Source organism: Eleginops maclovinus, chromosome 3, assembly GCF_036324505.1.
Source record: "Eleginops maclovinus isolate JMC-PN-2008 ecotype Puerto Natales chromosome 3, JC_Emac_rtc_rv5, whole genome shotgun sequence".
NCBI lineage: Eukaryota > Metazoa > Chordata > Actinopteri > Perciformes > Eleginopidae > Eleginops > Eleginops maclovinus.
In genome coordinates this window covers 21,669,437-21,685,513 of record NC_086351.1, presented here as the reverse complement: position 1 = coordinate 21,685,513, position 16,077 = coordinate 21,669,437, and the positions used below count along the sequence as shown (strand labels likewise).

Sequence of the window (16,077 nt, the reverse complement as noted above, 5' to 3'; positions counted from 1 at the left end):
GGTTTTATCCTGAGGATTTAAGTTTAATTATGACACCACATCAAAATAAAAATTTCCAACAGATCTGGAATTTAATTCCATCCATATACATGCATAGCAACAACGTTTTAAGAAACATTTTCTCCCATAATCAGGACATTGGAATGATCATTTTACATCAGTATCCCCACTGACCTCCCGCCCATCTTGTTCGTCAGCAATAAATTCTTGTACAACTTGTTTTTTTTCCCTTTGGGGTTTACAAATAATTATATGCACAGTCCCCATTTCATAATACTGCTTTTCAGTAATGTTCCCTCATTTACAAAGTATTGCATTGAGAGCAAATTTCAAAAAGGGAGACCAAAGTGTATCATCAAACAGAAATACGAGTACTATACAAGAATGCTGCCATCCTCATGAAAACATCCACATCTGAGTTGAAGAAAAGAGACAGGGACAAACAGCCACATATGTATGCAAAGCCATGTGTATATGCCAAAATGTGAGATGCAGGGTTGTGCCTGGTTACCACCCACAAATGGTGATTTCTTTTTTTTAAGGCAAACAAGTCATTAGTAACAATCTGCAATTGACATTTTGAGCATATACAGAAACTGGTACAGCAAATAAGAATACACAAGTGCCTCAGTAGCTATTTTTGTGTCTAAAATGCATCTCATTTTTGTATTGTCTATCTGTTTCATTGAGCCTACACTACAGTGTAAACAATATGTGTGCTACACAAGAATGACTATACAATAACATTACAAACAACTCTGATATAAATTTCATTTTGAATTTAAATTAAGATCACTACTTCTATTAATACTGGTTGTAAAATAAATTAATGTGAAAGTGGCACCAATATTATTCTTGATTCATTTTTCTTTTCTTTTTCTTTTTTAACCAATGGTTTTTGCATTATCAAGTCTTAAAACGATGAAAGAAGAAGCTTCTCTTGATTGTCCACAAGCAGCGTATAGCACTGCGTGATGCACTATTCCAGACACAACAGTGTACCAAAACAAAGGAGAAAAAAGGGGGTTAAAGTTCGGAAGGGAATAGGACTGGGGGAAAGAGGAAGAAGAGCGTGTCTTATTCTTCTCAACTTATTTAACGTGCTCTGCAGCATGTGATGAACAGTAAAACTTCTTATGGGTAATAAAGTTTGACAGGTTGTTGAACTGGATATCACAGAGGCGGCAGTACTTGCCACTTCCAGAGCCGTTCACGCCTTTGTTGGCTGTGGGTGGCGCCTCCTCTCTTGGAGACTTGGAGGAAGGCGACATGTTCTCATTGGAGTCGGCCTGGTTCTCTGTGGCCCACGTGGGTGAGGGATTGGGGGGCTGGCCGTCTGGCTGATTCTCCTGCTGTGGAAGAGCCGTGCCTGAACGCTCCTCATTCTTGTGCCCCCCGTTGACGATGACCATGCCCCGGTTTTTGGGCAGTAGGGGTAGGGGTTCCTTGCCAGGGTGGGGGCAACCGTTAGCAGCAGGTGTATGGGCCTGGTCTCTGACTGTTCCTGTCTCGCCTCCTCCCGTGCCTCCTCCCCCGTTAACGCCCTGCTCCTGCTCGCTGGCCTCTCCCTGCATCGCTGGTCCCCCAGTCACATAATCGGTTGACTTTATCCCAAAATACGGCGATATTTGCTCGGGACCCTTCATCTTCTTTATTGCTCCGGGATAAAGGCAGTGGGGCAGAAACATATTCTTGCTCTCGTCTTTTGATGGGATAAGCTGGGGCTCGGCAAAAGTCTTGACTCCTGGCGCGGGCCCCAAGTGAGGGGGGAATATGCCTCCATTCTGCGCCATCACCTTCCCATTGCCATTCTTCTCACATTTGCCCGGGCTCTTATCGTACACTTCATCTGGGTTGTTGGTGGCTTCACTCTTCACATCCGGAAACATGGTCGGCTCCAGGCTGCCAGTCTCGTTCTGTTGTTGTGGCTGTTGAGTTGCGGCGGCGGCAGAAGCAGCAGCTGCGGCGGCGGCTGTTGCAGGGCAAAAGTTCTGTTTGTGCGCCAGGTAGTTCTCCACTTTGTTAAAACTTATCTTGCAAACTGCACATTCGTGATAGTCCAACAGTCTTTTAGGGGAGCTACATGTCTTGTCAGAGGCTGGCGAACACTTTTTGCTGAGATCGATGGGAGTGTCGAGCTCCTGTTGCTCCCCTGTATTGCATTTTGGAGCCATTATTGGTTTAGTGACAGTCAGAGAGGCCTCCAGGTGTTTGGGTACCATACCAGGGAAGATGTCACAGCGCGGGTGGAAGCGATCGGCTAAGCCCTCTACTGCTTCCTGGGATGTACATGGGTTCATCGGAGGAATTCCGAGAAAACCTGGTTGACCCATGGGCGGCCTCTGGTGGTCCTGGTCAGGAAGACACATCTCGTACATCTTCCTGCGCTTGCGGGCCCTGATGGTTCTCTGCATGGAGGGTACCTTGTTGCTGTGCATGCGTTTCATGGGTGGGTCATGACGGGTGGCACAGTAGTACTGCTTGTGGACCATGAAGGTCTCGTGCCGGCTGAAGGTGATATTGCAGGCCTCACAGGTCGTCTTGTTTGGGTCATTGTCACTTTCCACCAGACCGGTACTGGGGCTTTTTCCCTCCAACTGCTTGCCATTGAGCCTCTCTTCACCCCCAGTTGGGGTAGAGACCTTCTTCACCTGTCCAGCTAGATCCTTGTCCGGCCCTTTAGCCCCAGCATTGATCATGTCCAACACAGTGGAGTTCAGACAGGCGGACTGCATGAGGTGGTTGTCGGCGTCCGTAGGGTGGCAGCCGGTCAACATGCTAACAGAACTGTGACCACTGTTGGGGCTCACTGCCTCAGGAACCTTATCCGACAGTGCGGAGAAGTCGGGGGACTTTGCCATGTGTTGCCAGCGGCTGTTACAGTAGTGCTTTTTGTGAACCAAATAGTTGTCTAGATTGCTGAAGGTGATATTGCATTCGAAACAGGTGGCCCCCTTGGGCATAAGAGGACTGTAGATGACAGGGGGGTAGTTGTTCCCTCCGTGGCGCAGCCTCCGGTGAACTAACTCTGACATTTTAGCCAGAATCTCAGAAGCCTGCGGGACTACTGAAATGTCTTGGGAGAAAGCAAACTGAGACAAGAAGGGGCCCATGGGAAATGTAGGCATGTTATGCTGCACAGGGGAGGAGGCCAGTCGGGGGCTGGAGGGCTCAGACTTGATCCTAGTGTAAGAAAAACTGGCTTTGCTGCCTGGGTGAGTCTCTCCCTTCTGAACGGACAGCATGGGCTTCTTCTCCGCCTTGTCAGCCTCTCCGTCTGTGCTGGTCTCCTTGTTGAGGGCCCCTTTGGGACTTCCCAGCAGAGCATCCTTCCTGTTGGCCAGCTCAGTGCGGGCCTGCTGCTGCTGCTGCTGGAGGCTTTCCTCGGGCCCCCTGGGGGAATGCTCGGTGCCGTCGCCTTCCCTGTGAAGTTTGCTGCCGTGCCCATGTAAGTCCTGATGCTGTAAGAGTTCCCTGTGGCTCTGGAAGCTGATATGGCAGTGATTGCATCTGAAGGCCGCCTGTGACAGGTGAGACATGATGTGATGCTGGAATGTAATAAGAGAATCCGCCGTGTAGTTACAGATTGTGCATTTCAAGCTGGTGCCAGGAGGGAGGCTCTCTTCCATTTTGACACCTGTGAAGGAGATAAAAGGGAGAAATGCTCAGAATCTCGCCTCCCACTTCTCCTTTAGAGTTAACTGTAGAAACCATCAAACGCTCATGCAATATGCCAAGCTTATTCCCATCCACTAGATTTTTTTTTTTTGCTTGAGGATAAACTGTCAACTATGCAAGCTGACAGCAGGATATGTATATTTTTGAAAGGAAATGACAGTCATTTTTTCAAACCTGTGTTAAACTCTGTCCCTGTGTATATTTTTCTGAAACATCTTTCTTTAAAAATGAATTGAAAGTAGCCACCCTCAAGAACTGTCATATGTAAATATATTTTAATCTGTTATGATAAAGAAACTTCTGAATCCATGAAACTCACCACTATGTGAGGTGCTCAAGTGTATTTCCAGGGCCCTCGCTCCAGAGAAGCTCTTGGTGCACTGTGGGAAGGGGCACAAACTGGGGGTCTGGTGGGAGCCGCTGTCGTTTTCCTCCACCACTGTCTCTGGCTCCCTCTGTCGCCCGCTGCAATAGTACATCAGATGGGCCTGCAGGTTCCTCTCGCTCCTGAACCAGATCCCACATGCCTTGCAAGGGAAGATGTCCTCTGGAGGGACAAGGAAAGGGACAAAGGGTACAGGATATCAGAACATATACTGCACTTATTTATGCATAAGGATAAAGATAAAGAGCTTGCACGCACACACACAAGCTCCTCTTCTCTACAGTTCTGACTCCCAAAGCCTGTGTTAAAAAGCTTTTCCACCAAATCCTCAGCTTCTGCATATCGCTGTGTTGCTACCACTCCGTTGGTGCCCTTTCTCAAGGGCAAACAAGAACACTGGACCATCTGCTTACAGAAGCCTCCCTGTCGAGCTGAACCCAGATAGCCCTCGCTAAGTAAACAAACACACTATTTGCATGAGGCGTGTATTTTGCAATTAACACGTTAGTCCGAGCTTCAGTGTGTTTATGTGAACCCAAAACTTGAAGGTCGATGGCTCTTATCTCCGGCGCAGAGACTCATCTGGGTTAATCTACGCCCGGCGGAGACGACGCTCCTTGTTAAGCAGGTGACTGAGTGCAGGCTGTGGAACAGTGTGTGTGCGAGACAGAAAAGGAGAGCATGCATGTGCAATTGTGGGAACAAAAGCAAGTCTTGCTGGTGATGGTGCGCAGACACTCACTGTTAACGATGGCAGTGGGCAGGATGGAAGCCATGGCGGCCTGCTGCGGCAGGAGCTGGATGCTGTCCAGCAGCCTGGCTGGGTACATGCCCTCGCTCAGAGACATGTGGTTCACCGCCTGCAGACGTGAGTCAAAGTCCACCGCAAACGCCACCAGCTCCTCGCCCTCCATCATGTTCTTGGTGGTGGTGCACCATAGTTGGCCACCTGGACAAAACAGAGATAGAGGAGAGATTAGAACGCTTGCCCCAAGAGAAGGGCATTTGCTGCAAGTACACGTGAGTAATTCTGGACTTAAATGTCAAGGCATTATGCAACATAAGAAACGCATTTGTGTCCAACATCTCAACGACTCAATGGCGTGTTGCATAACAGTCTGTAATGGAAACATGAGAGAGGAATTTCCTTTTTGTTCCTCCTCACAGTATTTAATAATGATATGTAAATGTTTTAGCAGCAACATGTCTTTCCAAAACCAGGGCCCTTATTTCTCAGAGGATGCTGTCGAAGCTATTCAATGCTATGAGCACTACAAAACCTCCTTTGTTTAGGAAATTCAGAAATCTCAGAGACACATATCTGAAAAACCTTCTCAAATACAACCATGCAACTGAAGGTACATATGTTAATGTGTTTTTTAAAAAAAATGTCTTTCTTTTCTGTCAATCAAACGTATTTAAGGCTACAAGCACTGATATCCAGAAGCCAGGCAAACCTCAGCTGGGGTAAACTGTAGCCCACAGTGCTGTTGTCAGCTAGAACACTGAGACAGGTCCTTCATATTATTAGATTGTTGTGTTTTGGGATTAAGCATTCCTCTGAAATCTTCTGAACATATTCATTAAGTCAGAGGAAGGGGGAGGGTGCATGGGGAAGGAAGGGAAAGGGGGGATAGAGGGAAGAGAGTGAAGGTTTTAGCTTAGATAATATTTATCTCAGCACATGACAGGCTTTTCAGCTGCACTTCATTTTCCATTGAAGAGATTAAAGTTTTTAATATGACTATTTACAGAAATCTGGCGGGGGAGATAACAACAAACTATGATACGCTCCTGCTAAATGGCAGAATTAGGACATTGTTTCTGAGGAAAGCTGGACAATTAATTAAAGCACGCTGTTAGCTTTCAAAGATGTGCAAACATACCGACGGAGTGTCAGGCTGAGAGGGGGACATGTGATTTGAGCCCTGGCTGATGTGGAATAAAGAGAGTCCTGAGGAGAGGTGTGAAGGCAGGGGGGACGCGGCTCGAAAAGCCCCTGCACATGTGGAACACTGATTACTCATGTTTACACAAAACCTGTGAATCACTGGGTTTAAAACCACCCTGTAGACACGGTGAAGGTGCTCCAGAGCTGAAGGAAGACAATCCACTTTCTGTGGATTTGCTAGAAATGGGAAACTACAGTAAGGGAATGATACGGTGGCCGACAGGGGCAAACAAACTACAACAAATGTTAGGAGAAATGCGCTGCACATTATATAAAAAACACAATTGCAAATTAAGAAACCTTTTCACCAACCTGATGAAACATGCACAGTGTTTACTAGAAGCGCAAATATAAAACGCTGCAAGAATCGCAAGACACAACGGAAACAGGGACACTAAAAGTGATGCTCATAGCTTGGACCGGAGAGCTTGTTGATGTTCAGGAATTACTAAATTTGCCAACTGTCACTGGAAGTTTACCTTAAATTTAAGTTTTATCGGCTTATTTTAACAATGTGATCGCATGATTCCTTCTGATATTATTGCTGATCTGCTGGAAGCTGGCTAGCTAATACTAACCTAGTCATTTCAAATATACTGACAAAACATGTTTTATTCGCAGTGTTCTATGTTTCGTTTATGCAGCACCTTTAGTTAATGTGCATGTTTCGTCAAGGTGGTGAATGTTTTATAAATGCTGCGCATGTGTTGTCAAGTTGGTGAAGATGTTTTTTTCATTTTCACGTGATTTGGCGCGTTTTTCTTTTTTTATTTGCATCGGTTTTGAAAGTGAAGTGCGCTTCTCCTTATGGACGTTTTTGGAGCTGTTGTAGCGCGTTTGCCACCGTCGGCCACCATAGCATGAGCCTCTACAATATTTCTGCAAGCTTTATGTATAAATTACCTTTCTGGACATAATAGCCCCATTATTTTAATGCAAAATTGAATATTTCAGATTTCACATCAATGTGTTGATTAAACTCTTCTCCTGGCCCTCCCTATCTGCCGGTGAAGCACTGAAAATTAGACCAGCACAAACGTGTCAAAGGAGTGAAATAGTATTAAAATATGCTATCTTTCAAAGTCTCATTTGTGTGTGTGTGTGTGTGTGTGTGTGTGTGTGTGTGTGTGTGTGTGTGTGTGTGTGTGTGTGTGTGTGTGTGTGTGTGTGTGTGTGTGTGTGTCAGCGCCACTTTAAAGAGCAGTGCCTATCTGTCGGCCAATCTGCTGTGACGAGACACACACTTCAGGCCGCTCCACTTCATCGTTTTGATTCTGTCATACCACACACTGCCTGGAGAGGCCCCTTTGAATTTTTATCTCCTAATTAAAATAACAAAACTCCTCTCCACTGTCTGCCCAAGTTACCATCAAGGTAGATACAAACTGCCACTGACAATGGCGGGGGAATATATCGCAGTCATAGCCACAAAAGTTTCCCTGTGAATGGATCTTTTAGTTCACACGCGCTCGGCTTACAAAGAGAATTACGAACTATAGATACAAATCAGTGTCTTTTTTAGATCAATCCATATCAAAGATACTGTAGGCTCTCCTCAGCTGAAATAAAATGGAGTCTGATGGAAGTGTTTTACTGCATTTTGATGGCGGAATATGCTCTCAGATTTGCATCCCTTCAGCCAAGAATGCTACAGATCCATCTGTTGTGTGTGAGAATGCTGGAAGTGAGTTTTAGGACTGCGTGTCCCAGTTTTACTGAGCGACACAAAACACTGAGGCAGCACTTGTAACAGTCGCCCAACCAAGACGAGGTAGTAAGGAACATGTGCTCTGGCTGCGTTAGAAAGTAATAAGAGATATTTCTTTCTATTTTTGATGGTTTTTAATGGATTTTTCAGTATTAGTATTTTACATTTAGAAATATAAATGTGTGATTTACCGTGCAGTCGTAACGTCTGCAGGTTTGCACCCAAACAAACCTACAGGATATTATGTCCATGTAATTTCCACGCACGTAAAGAGATGCATGATATAGAAAACAGACAGCACAGGGGCGTCAGGTGGGCAACAAAACAACCCGTGAAGGAGCTCTCTCCTGAAAGATTGGTCATGGCTGTTTCCCTCTGACAGCCTTTCCATGACAGGTGATTTTAATCACAGGAACACAGGTGAGCCACCCATAACAATGGCATGAAAGAGGGAGCGAGGAGGGGGGGTCAAGAGTTAGAGCGGTGGTGAAAGTGGAAGAAAGGCTGGGAAAAGTGCAGCTTGTGATTTGCACTTGTTTGCCTCGCTAACTGTCTGCAGTGAGCTGCCTTTGTGCAGTGGCCAATGCAGTTGGAATGAAGGCTATTGTCTAAATCCTCCTGCAGAGCACCTGATAAAAGAATAAAGAACTATGACATATTCTAAAAACAATGGAGGAATTAAGGGGAGACAATAGGCCAGCTGCCTCATTAAAACAATCAAAAACGGCATCCTGTACGTAGTCCAGATAATTAAAAACCACTGCTTCCTACGGTCTCTCAATACCATATCCACAGGCTCACTGAGGCCCTGAGACTGTGGCTCTGCTGGCTAAATGCCCTCGTCCCTCTCGTCCCTTTGATTAGTGCTTTATTTGAACGTGCAGTTGAAGATGAACATATGAAGGAATTCATGAAACAAAATTATAATGCAAGCCCTTCCCTTCCATAAGTACTTATAAACTAATCAAATGTCTCAGGATGAATCACAGGGACTCGGGGTTTGTGTCGCCTCCCCTTTTGCCTAAAGCCCCCCGAGAGATTTCAAAGTGCAGGCATCACAGGGCATTTTTTAATTTTCTCACTTTAAATGACTTTATAAGAAAACGGATGTGTACAGTATCTGTATATGTATGTGGGGGGAGGAGGCAGGGGAGAATAGAGCACCAGATACTTGAGCAGGAATACATTTTTTTTTGGCTCCCTGCGAACCGCTACCACCGTATCTTAATGAAGCCGCAAACAAATCTCTCATGCCTCGTGCAAAAAGCTGAGAGACAACAAAGCGGGCAGAAAATAACAGAAGGGCCCGGATAATTAAACTGGCCTGAAGACAGGTATTCAAATGTTGGTGTGTAAACAGCACAACTCTTTAATAGTTTAGCTGTAAAATGCGTAGTTAAGCACATCAGCACTTGCCTCTCCCCATCTGTCCAAACACATTACGGTTGCAGAGGCCATTACAGCGCCGGAGTACAGTCCCACTGCACCACAGCCACATATTATGGGAGGGGTTTTCAATGGGGCTTCTGGGAAAACTTACCTGTTGGCATTACCTGGATGCATCACAGGGTCAAGTTTGAGACAGACTCTTTTTAAAAATCTGTCATTTTCCTTTGTCTATCCTGATTTATTCAGCGTTTCCTTTGGCTTCGGTAATTCTGCTGCTTTAAGTTATTGTCTCTGTCTATTGGCTGCTTGCTAACTGCTGGTCTTAATTGTGAAGTGGGGCTAGTGGCGCCTGCAGCCACAGAGAGGGTTGTAATTAAAGACCTCTACTCTTCTTGTCTTCAAATCAGCTCCAACTCCTCCTGGTCAAATGGGAACAAGCTTTGTCGCACCTGCGAATATCAAGTAGCTGTTACCACCTCCTTTTATTCTTATTTAACAATCATACGAGGAGTAAATTACAACTTCCCCCCGGAATCTTGTGAAAATATTTATCGTGGATGAATAATATCTGTATCTGCACCTGACAGTGCTACGACAAACAAAGCCTTCCTCATGAATACTGGTAAATATTTGGACTAGATCATCACAGTGCAACACATTAAGGATGACTCACAGCAGAGAGGGAAACTGCTGAGCTGGAGAACATCATTCACAGGGTCAAACAAGCTTACTATTATTGACGGTACACTAAACTAGAATTAGCTGACTCTACTTTTATTTCACTAAGGCACTGACACAGATTGAGTCTCTCCTACGCTCTATCTCCCATCCACCACCTCCTCTTTCTCATGTTATATGCTGGCCACTAGGAGGCCCTCTTCTCTTGCTCTAGCTGCAGCCGGTGGATGTTGTTGCTGTGATGATGCAGAGACGCCTCAGACATGGCAGAGCTGGTAGTCGACAGTGTACATCCTCGTAGGTAGATGCTAAAGATCTTACTCTCAGGAGAAATGTATTTGCACCAATTGAAAAAAAGGTCTCGATTTTGGACTTAAGCATAAATGTGAGACTAAAATCTCTTTTTTTTCATTTAATATTCTTTTGTTGTTTTTGCAGCACAAATAAAGCATCCAAAACATTTTATATTTCAAAGATTTCCAAATCGCAGCCACAATTCTGCAATTTCTCCAGAGGAATAAATACCGTTGAGTAAATATGTGTTTACAGAGAACTCGCCTTGTCTTCCCTGACAACCCCCAAACCTCCAGATTTCCCCTCCTTTTTTGCACTACGCAGCCACACTAATTTTAGCATCAAGTGTTTTTGCAGATATAGCCAGTACGCAGAGCTCATGGATGGCCTCGAGCGGATGGCACGGGGGTCAGAATCCACAAATTAAAAAGTCCTCCCAGGGGAGCCTCGTACACGCCGCTGTCTCTATAGCATACATTCACAGGCAACAAAGACATAAAAGCAGCACAGCACCGAACAATGTCATCCAACACAGTGAACTGTTTGAACACACCAAAACAGTTGTGAAAAAAAAATCTATCAATGATGTGATTCAGCACATGTTTTAGCGAATAAAAAAATGAAATGTATCACTTTGAAATTAAAAGAGACTACTAGTCTCTGGAGACTCGTGTAGCTTTTTCAATAGGCAGGAGGATGTTTGCCTGCTAATAGTGTTGTAATACTTTAGATAGAAAGGAAAAAGTGAATTAGCAGAGTGCACTGACAGAGCTTGAATATTTAAATATGAGTTCATAATAGAAATTTTCCACTGAAATTCATTAACTGTGGGGTCTTAATTATAGAAACACTATTTATGAGGCACATTAAAATCTGAAATAATTACTAAACAATTGAAATGTTTTAAATGAGGGCATAAGACACTTTTTTGCTTTGCAGGTAACACACTGTGCTGTCAGAGTGAGGCGGTACAAAGCTATTCTCCTCATTAGCTGCCACACACAGTAAAGTGGAGGGGCCCATTAAAGCTGAGACTGGCTCCTCTCCTCTCGCTATGCTTTATTCTTTATTTGGACAGGTTTGTCCCGTTGAGCACTCTATTAGCTCTCCCTCTCTGCGGGTAGTGCCGGTTGTGGCCGGTCGACATGTGTTTACTGCAGCCCCTGCTGCGGCAGCAGGCTGGTAGGGGGCCCGTCCTGACCGAGCCCTAGCTAATGGGACCAGAAGACCCCATCGTGACAGGGGTGCCATGCAATGAGCACCGCAGCAGACCCCTCCTTCCACTCCAGCTGCGGCCCTGTGGCCCATGTCCCCCCCCCAACCCCCCATTATACCCATCATGGGAGCAGGTGAACGGCGGAGGGCCAAACGCCGGTGAGTTCGTTTTTTTCCTGCGAGAGCCGCTCGCCATCGCCACGCGCCTCAGTGGTTCCTCCAACATGGCTCCGGCCCTGCGCCACATGGACTGGCTTGCATGTGTGTGTGTGTGTGTGTGTGTGTGTGGGGGTGGGGGGGGGTGGGGGTGGGGGTGTATGGTGGATGCCAGCCCTAATGCAAATGCTTGCCGTTTAAAAAATGGGAGCCTCTCTCCTCTTTGGAAAGGTCTCTTTTTTGGCCTTCTGGTGCTGGCAGTTATTTTTTTCCTCTCCAGAAGGACCGAGAGCCAGCGAGATGCACCTGTCATCCATTTTTTGAAATTCAACATTATTGATCTGGTCGTGAGGAATGGAATTTATGAGTCTTTTAATCATTGATTTGTGTTTTAAAAACCAAGCGTTTCTATGCCTCTATTACAGTGTATGTGCTAATTCCCAGCACAGAGAGAACACACACTCACTGACACTCACCTACACGCCCCAGTCACCGGTGCAACATCCCAGCATGCCCTCTGTCTCTGCACCCCTGTAATTCTACATATTGCTTAAAGTATGCACTAATTAAATTTTCCATCGGTTTGCAAGGGGAAATAAATAATCTGCGGCTAAAAGGCCTAATTGCGTTTGTCACATTGTGTCTCGTGGCTGGTGCATCGGGAGCACAGCCGCTGCCCTTGCTCGTTGCCATTCTGTCGTCCTGGCAAGCCCCCGCGCTGCCCCAGGTATCACCACGCGGCCATCTGGAGCCGACATCTGTCTCTCTATTGATCACAAGGGTTTAGCACTTGATCAAACAGACTGCGACAGGAAATTGCTCTTTTCCCCACAGAAAAGGCCAATCGCCTGCGTGAGGGTAATAGAGTGGAACTGAGTTGCAGCACCAGCGCGGTGGGCAGGCGGGCGGGCAGCATGGCGGTGTGATCCGCTGTGGAGGGTGGCACCATGCTAAAGTCCACTGCCATGTGACCAAGACCACGGGCAAAACAAATCATTTAAAATTGTGCAGAATTGAAATATTCCACTCTTTGACAATCTGTGTATGCATGCAGAAGATGAGCCCATCAGCTCTTATTAAAAAAACAGTCGTTTGAAGAGCAGCATTCATCTTTCAAGTCGTTCAGGTAAAAGCCAACAGCTGTCTGAAAGTGCTAGAAAAGCTGGGATATGCTACATGATAAGTACGCCAGATGGTGGGAAATTAATGTATTTCTCCGGAAAAACAAAAACATTTTAGCATAAGCATCAGGGCTGCATTCAGACATTTCAACGTCGGTCAATATAATAATTAAAATCAATTCTAGCAGCTTTAAAAATGATCTTTTTAATAGTAACTAAGTGAGATTCAGAGTGGGAACTCCCTGACAAGGCTGCAGTTGTCTCCTGCTCGCTGTATCCCCAGTGGAGTTCAACACACCATTAGTGCCTGAGGTGAACAGCTCCTGAATGTGTGTTACAGTATGTTAGCTGAGGCTGCGGTCCACATCTAAAAAAAAAAAAAAAGTGCCTTCCCCTCTGCTCAGGCATGCTTTCCAGGCACTCACTGTAACACCATGTTTAGCAAGTATGGACAATTTGATACTGAAGGTGACATTTATTCCGCATTGTGGCAAATATTTAATTGTTCCTGCAGAGAGCGAGATATGTTTCCCCTTGCCTACAGTGCTGGGATTGTCCTTTGGAATATGATGCAAATTTGGGATGAAGCAACTAATTCCTTCCTCGCACCCCTGTACCCCCCCCCCCCCTTCCCCGACCCCCACCCTCAATCCTCCGCCAGCCTCCATCCTTCCCCAGACACGAGGATTCTGATTAATCGTGTGACCGCCCCTCGCTTTGCATTTTACACAATCTCACGGCGCCACGGTGAGATGTGTGAGGTGTTTCGCCACTTTTGGCGAGCTGAAAAGATGTAGCCCAAGGAAGAACAAGTCGAAAGTATGAGGGAAAAAAAATATGACCAGGGGACGTGATAAAAAATTATCAGCCAGTGTGTTTTCCTGTTTGGTTTTAATCTACATTTAATTAAATTCTTATCTGCTGTGTGCTTATGGCTGCATTTGAATGGCGAGGCTGCATTCATTATGAATGGTAAAATTGAACTCAGTACATTGTGTGTGGCCCAATAAAGAAACAAGACTCTTATTGCGGTGCATGCACAAGCTCCGACAGGCATGCGGAAAAAATAAGTCAATTAAGATCGCTCTTTAAATTACCGCTGTATCAAAACAAGGGGCGGGAGCAGGCTCCATAATAGAATCCTGACAGTGGGGGAGAGCACATGCCTGTTGTTAATATACATCCCACTTGATACAGCCAATTGTATTAGCAGTTTATGGAATGCACAGAGTTGATGCATGTTAGATTTACTATTCTGTCGTGATAATGGACATTGCTGGAGAAGGGGAAAGAAAAAAGTTGATTATGGAGGTCAAATAAAGAAATGTCTGTAAATAAAGAGTTCCTCATAACGATACTTAACGTTAGAGGTCAACGACAAAGGTCAGAATATATAGACAATGTGAAAGACAAAGACAGAGGTGGGAAGTAACTAAGTACATTTATTTAAGTACTGTACTATTGTGAGGTACTTGTACTTTACTTGAGTATTTCCATTTTATGCTATACTTTTATATTTCTATTCCACTACATTTAAAGGGGAAATAAAATACTGATTTAGCTACTTTTAACAAATTGCATCTCTGAAATTAAACCAGTGGACTAACTCTTTTTATTTTGACCCAAATTAAATCAGAACTTTGTTTGTGTACAACAGTAAATTGCTACTTGATGCACCATACACGCATAAAGGCAATTTTTCTGCACAACGATTACTTTGACTTTTTATACATTTTGTAGATAATACTTTTGCTTAAGTAAGATTTATAATGCAGGACTTTTACTTGTAATGAAGTATTTTGTGTGTAACGTATTTGTACTTTTACTCAAGTACAGCATTTGAATGCTAAGATACCAAAGATACTGACAAGTAAAACTGAAAGCAGCAGAAAAAAGAAGCTCCAAAATTGTAATACTATTGATAAAAGACACACGGCTTAAAACGGGCGGGCGGCACTTCATAAGCTAAGAACAATATCGCATAGGCAGCACCCCGGAAACGTCGAAAAAGGCCCTGATCCGATACTACAAAGTTGGGCCCCGGCAAAATCCCTAAATCTTCCCGTTTGCTTATTCCGAGCTGCGTGGGGGGAGAGGGAAGCTCCCCGCTGCCTGCCCATGTTTACAGAGCCGTTCTCATCTCTAGGCCCTGCTCATCCACAGCACTGACACACGGTGTCGACATGATTAGGGGTCCGCCTTTGCATAGGGGCTGTGTGCGGGGGGTTGGAGGATCGGCAGATGAATGACTTTGGTGCATCGGAGAGGGATCACAGCAGATAATCGCACCCGACTGCTGCGCCGCGCCTCTCAGATCTGGTCTTTAAAATAATGTTCGGAGTCAAGTCTCTCCAAAGCTTTCTTTTTTTTCTCTCGCAGGTTATCTTCCGCATTTTATGTTTGCTGTTTAAATCTTAACAGGACACGAGCAGCAAGGGAGAGCAAATATGTCTGGAGTCGGAGGAACCGGAGTGGAAATGTCATTGCGAGGGGGTGAAGATTAGCTGGAGCAGGGGCTGAGGAGATGAAACTCCTCTTTTTTCCATTGGCTTTCACTCCTCCAGAGGAAGTTGGAGTGTTGAATTTAACCTTGGGAGGCGGGATTCCTCTGGGGCCAACAAATCTGACCTCATGCTACACTGAAAAAACTTAATTTAATTAAGTGCATTATGTCAACATATTTCACACAACTGTTTTGGGTTAGTTAAAAGCAATAATATTAAGTTGAACCTAATGTTTCTTATGTTAAATTAATATTATTGCTTTCAACTGACCTGATACAGTTCTGTGGAATTTGTTGACATAATACATTAAATTAAACATTCCAGTTTTTTCAGTGTACAACTGATTCAAAGACAAACACCAATAAGTGCATTTGAATACAGACTACCACTGGCTCACAGACAGTGAACACACCACAACATAAATTCCAATATCATAAATACTGCTATCACACAAACAGAGCAGCCATAAAGTAGGCTGCCTGTGTCTGGCACTATAAACCTCTGGCGTTACTCATAGGGAATAAACACACATGCACAATTTACTGCACTAGATCCCCCCTTTGTTTATCTTTTAAATAAGCACACTTTATCACGCTCCTGCATAAGCAAATTGCATGCAATGTGTGTTGTTTTAACATTTGATATGCTGTCCAGAAGATTCATTTCTCCCTCCGAAATTCAATTGTCTGTGCAATATCCCGCTGCCATAGGCATCAGGCCCCATCACCTGTTCGTTATCGCTGGCCGTCCTGTTTGGGAAAGCTCTTGAAACGGTGCCACGGCATTGACTCTCAGTTAACAGCAGGTCTGTGAACTTCTCACGCTTGATGGCGGAGGCTGGGAAATTACGCTAACAACTAATTAACATCATAAAGAGCGCTTTAAATGGACGGACGACACCTGCAACCTTCATTTGCACACACAGAGTTACCTGTGTTTTTATTTTTGCAGATAACGCATGCATTTTTTAACGGGATATTCATTTTCCTGCGGCTGGC

At 44.9% G+C, this 16,077-nt stretch overlaps 1 protein-coding gene across 1 annotated transcript in view; it reads right to left on the bottom strand.

The window, feature by feature from the left end:
* Positions 1-17: 17 nt before the first annotated feature.
* zfpm2a (zinc finger protein, FOG family member 2a) overlaps positions 18-16,077 on the bottom strand; it is a 119,889-nt gene continuing 103,829 nt past the window's right edge. Inside the window, exons 6-8 of the mRNA XM_063879952.1 lie at positions 4,806-5,012; positions 3,998-4,225; positions 18-3,637 (exon numbers count right to left, since the gene is read on the bottom strand). Coding sequence (XP_063736022.1) covers positions 1,092-3,637; positions 3,998-4,225; positions 4,806-5,012 — 2,981 coding nt within the window. The 3' untranslated portion in view covers positions 18-1,091. The remainder of the gene's footprint in view (positions 3,638-3,997; positions 4,226-4,805; positions 5,013-16,077) is intronic.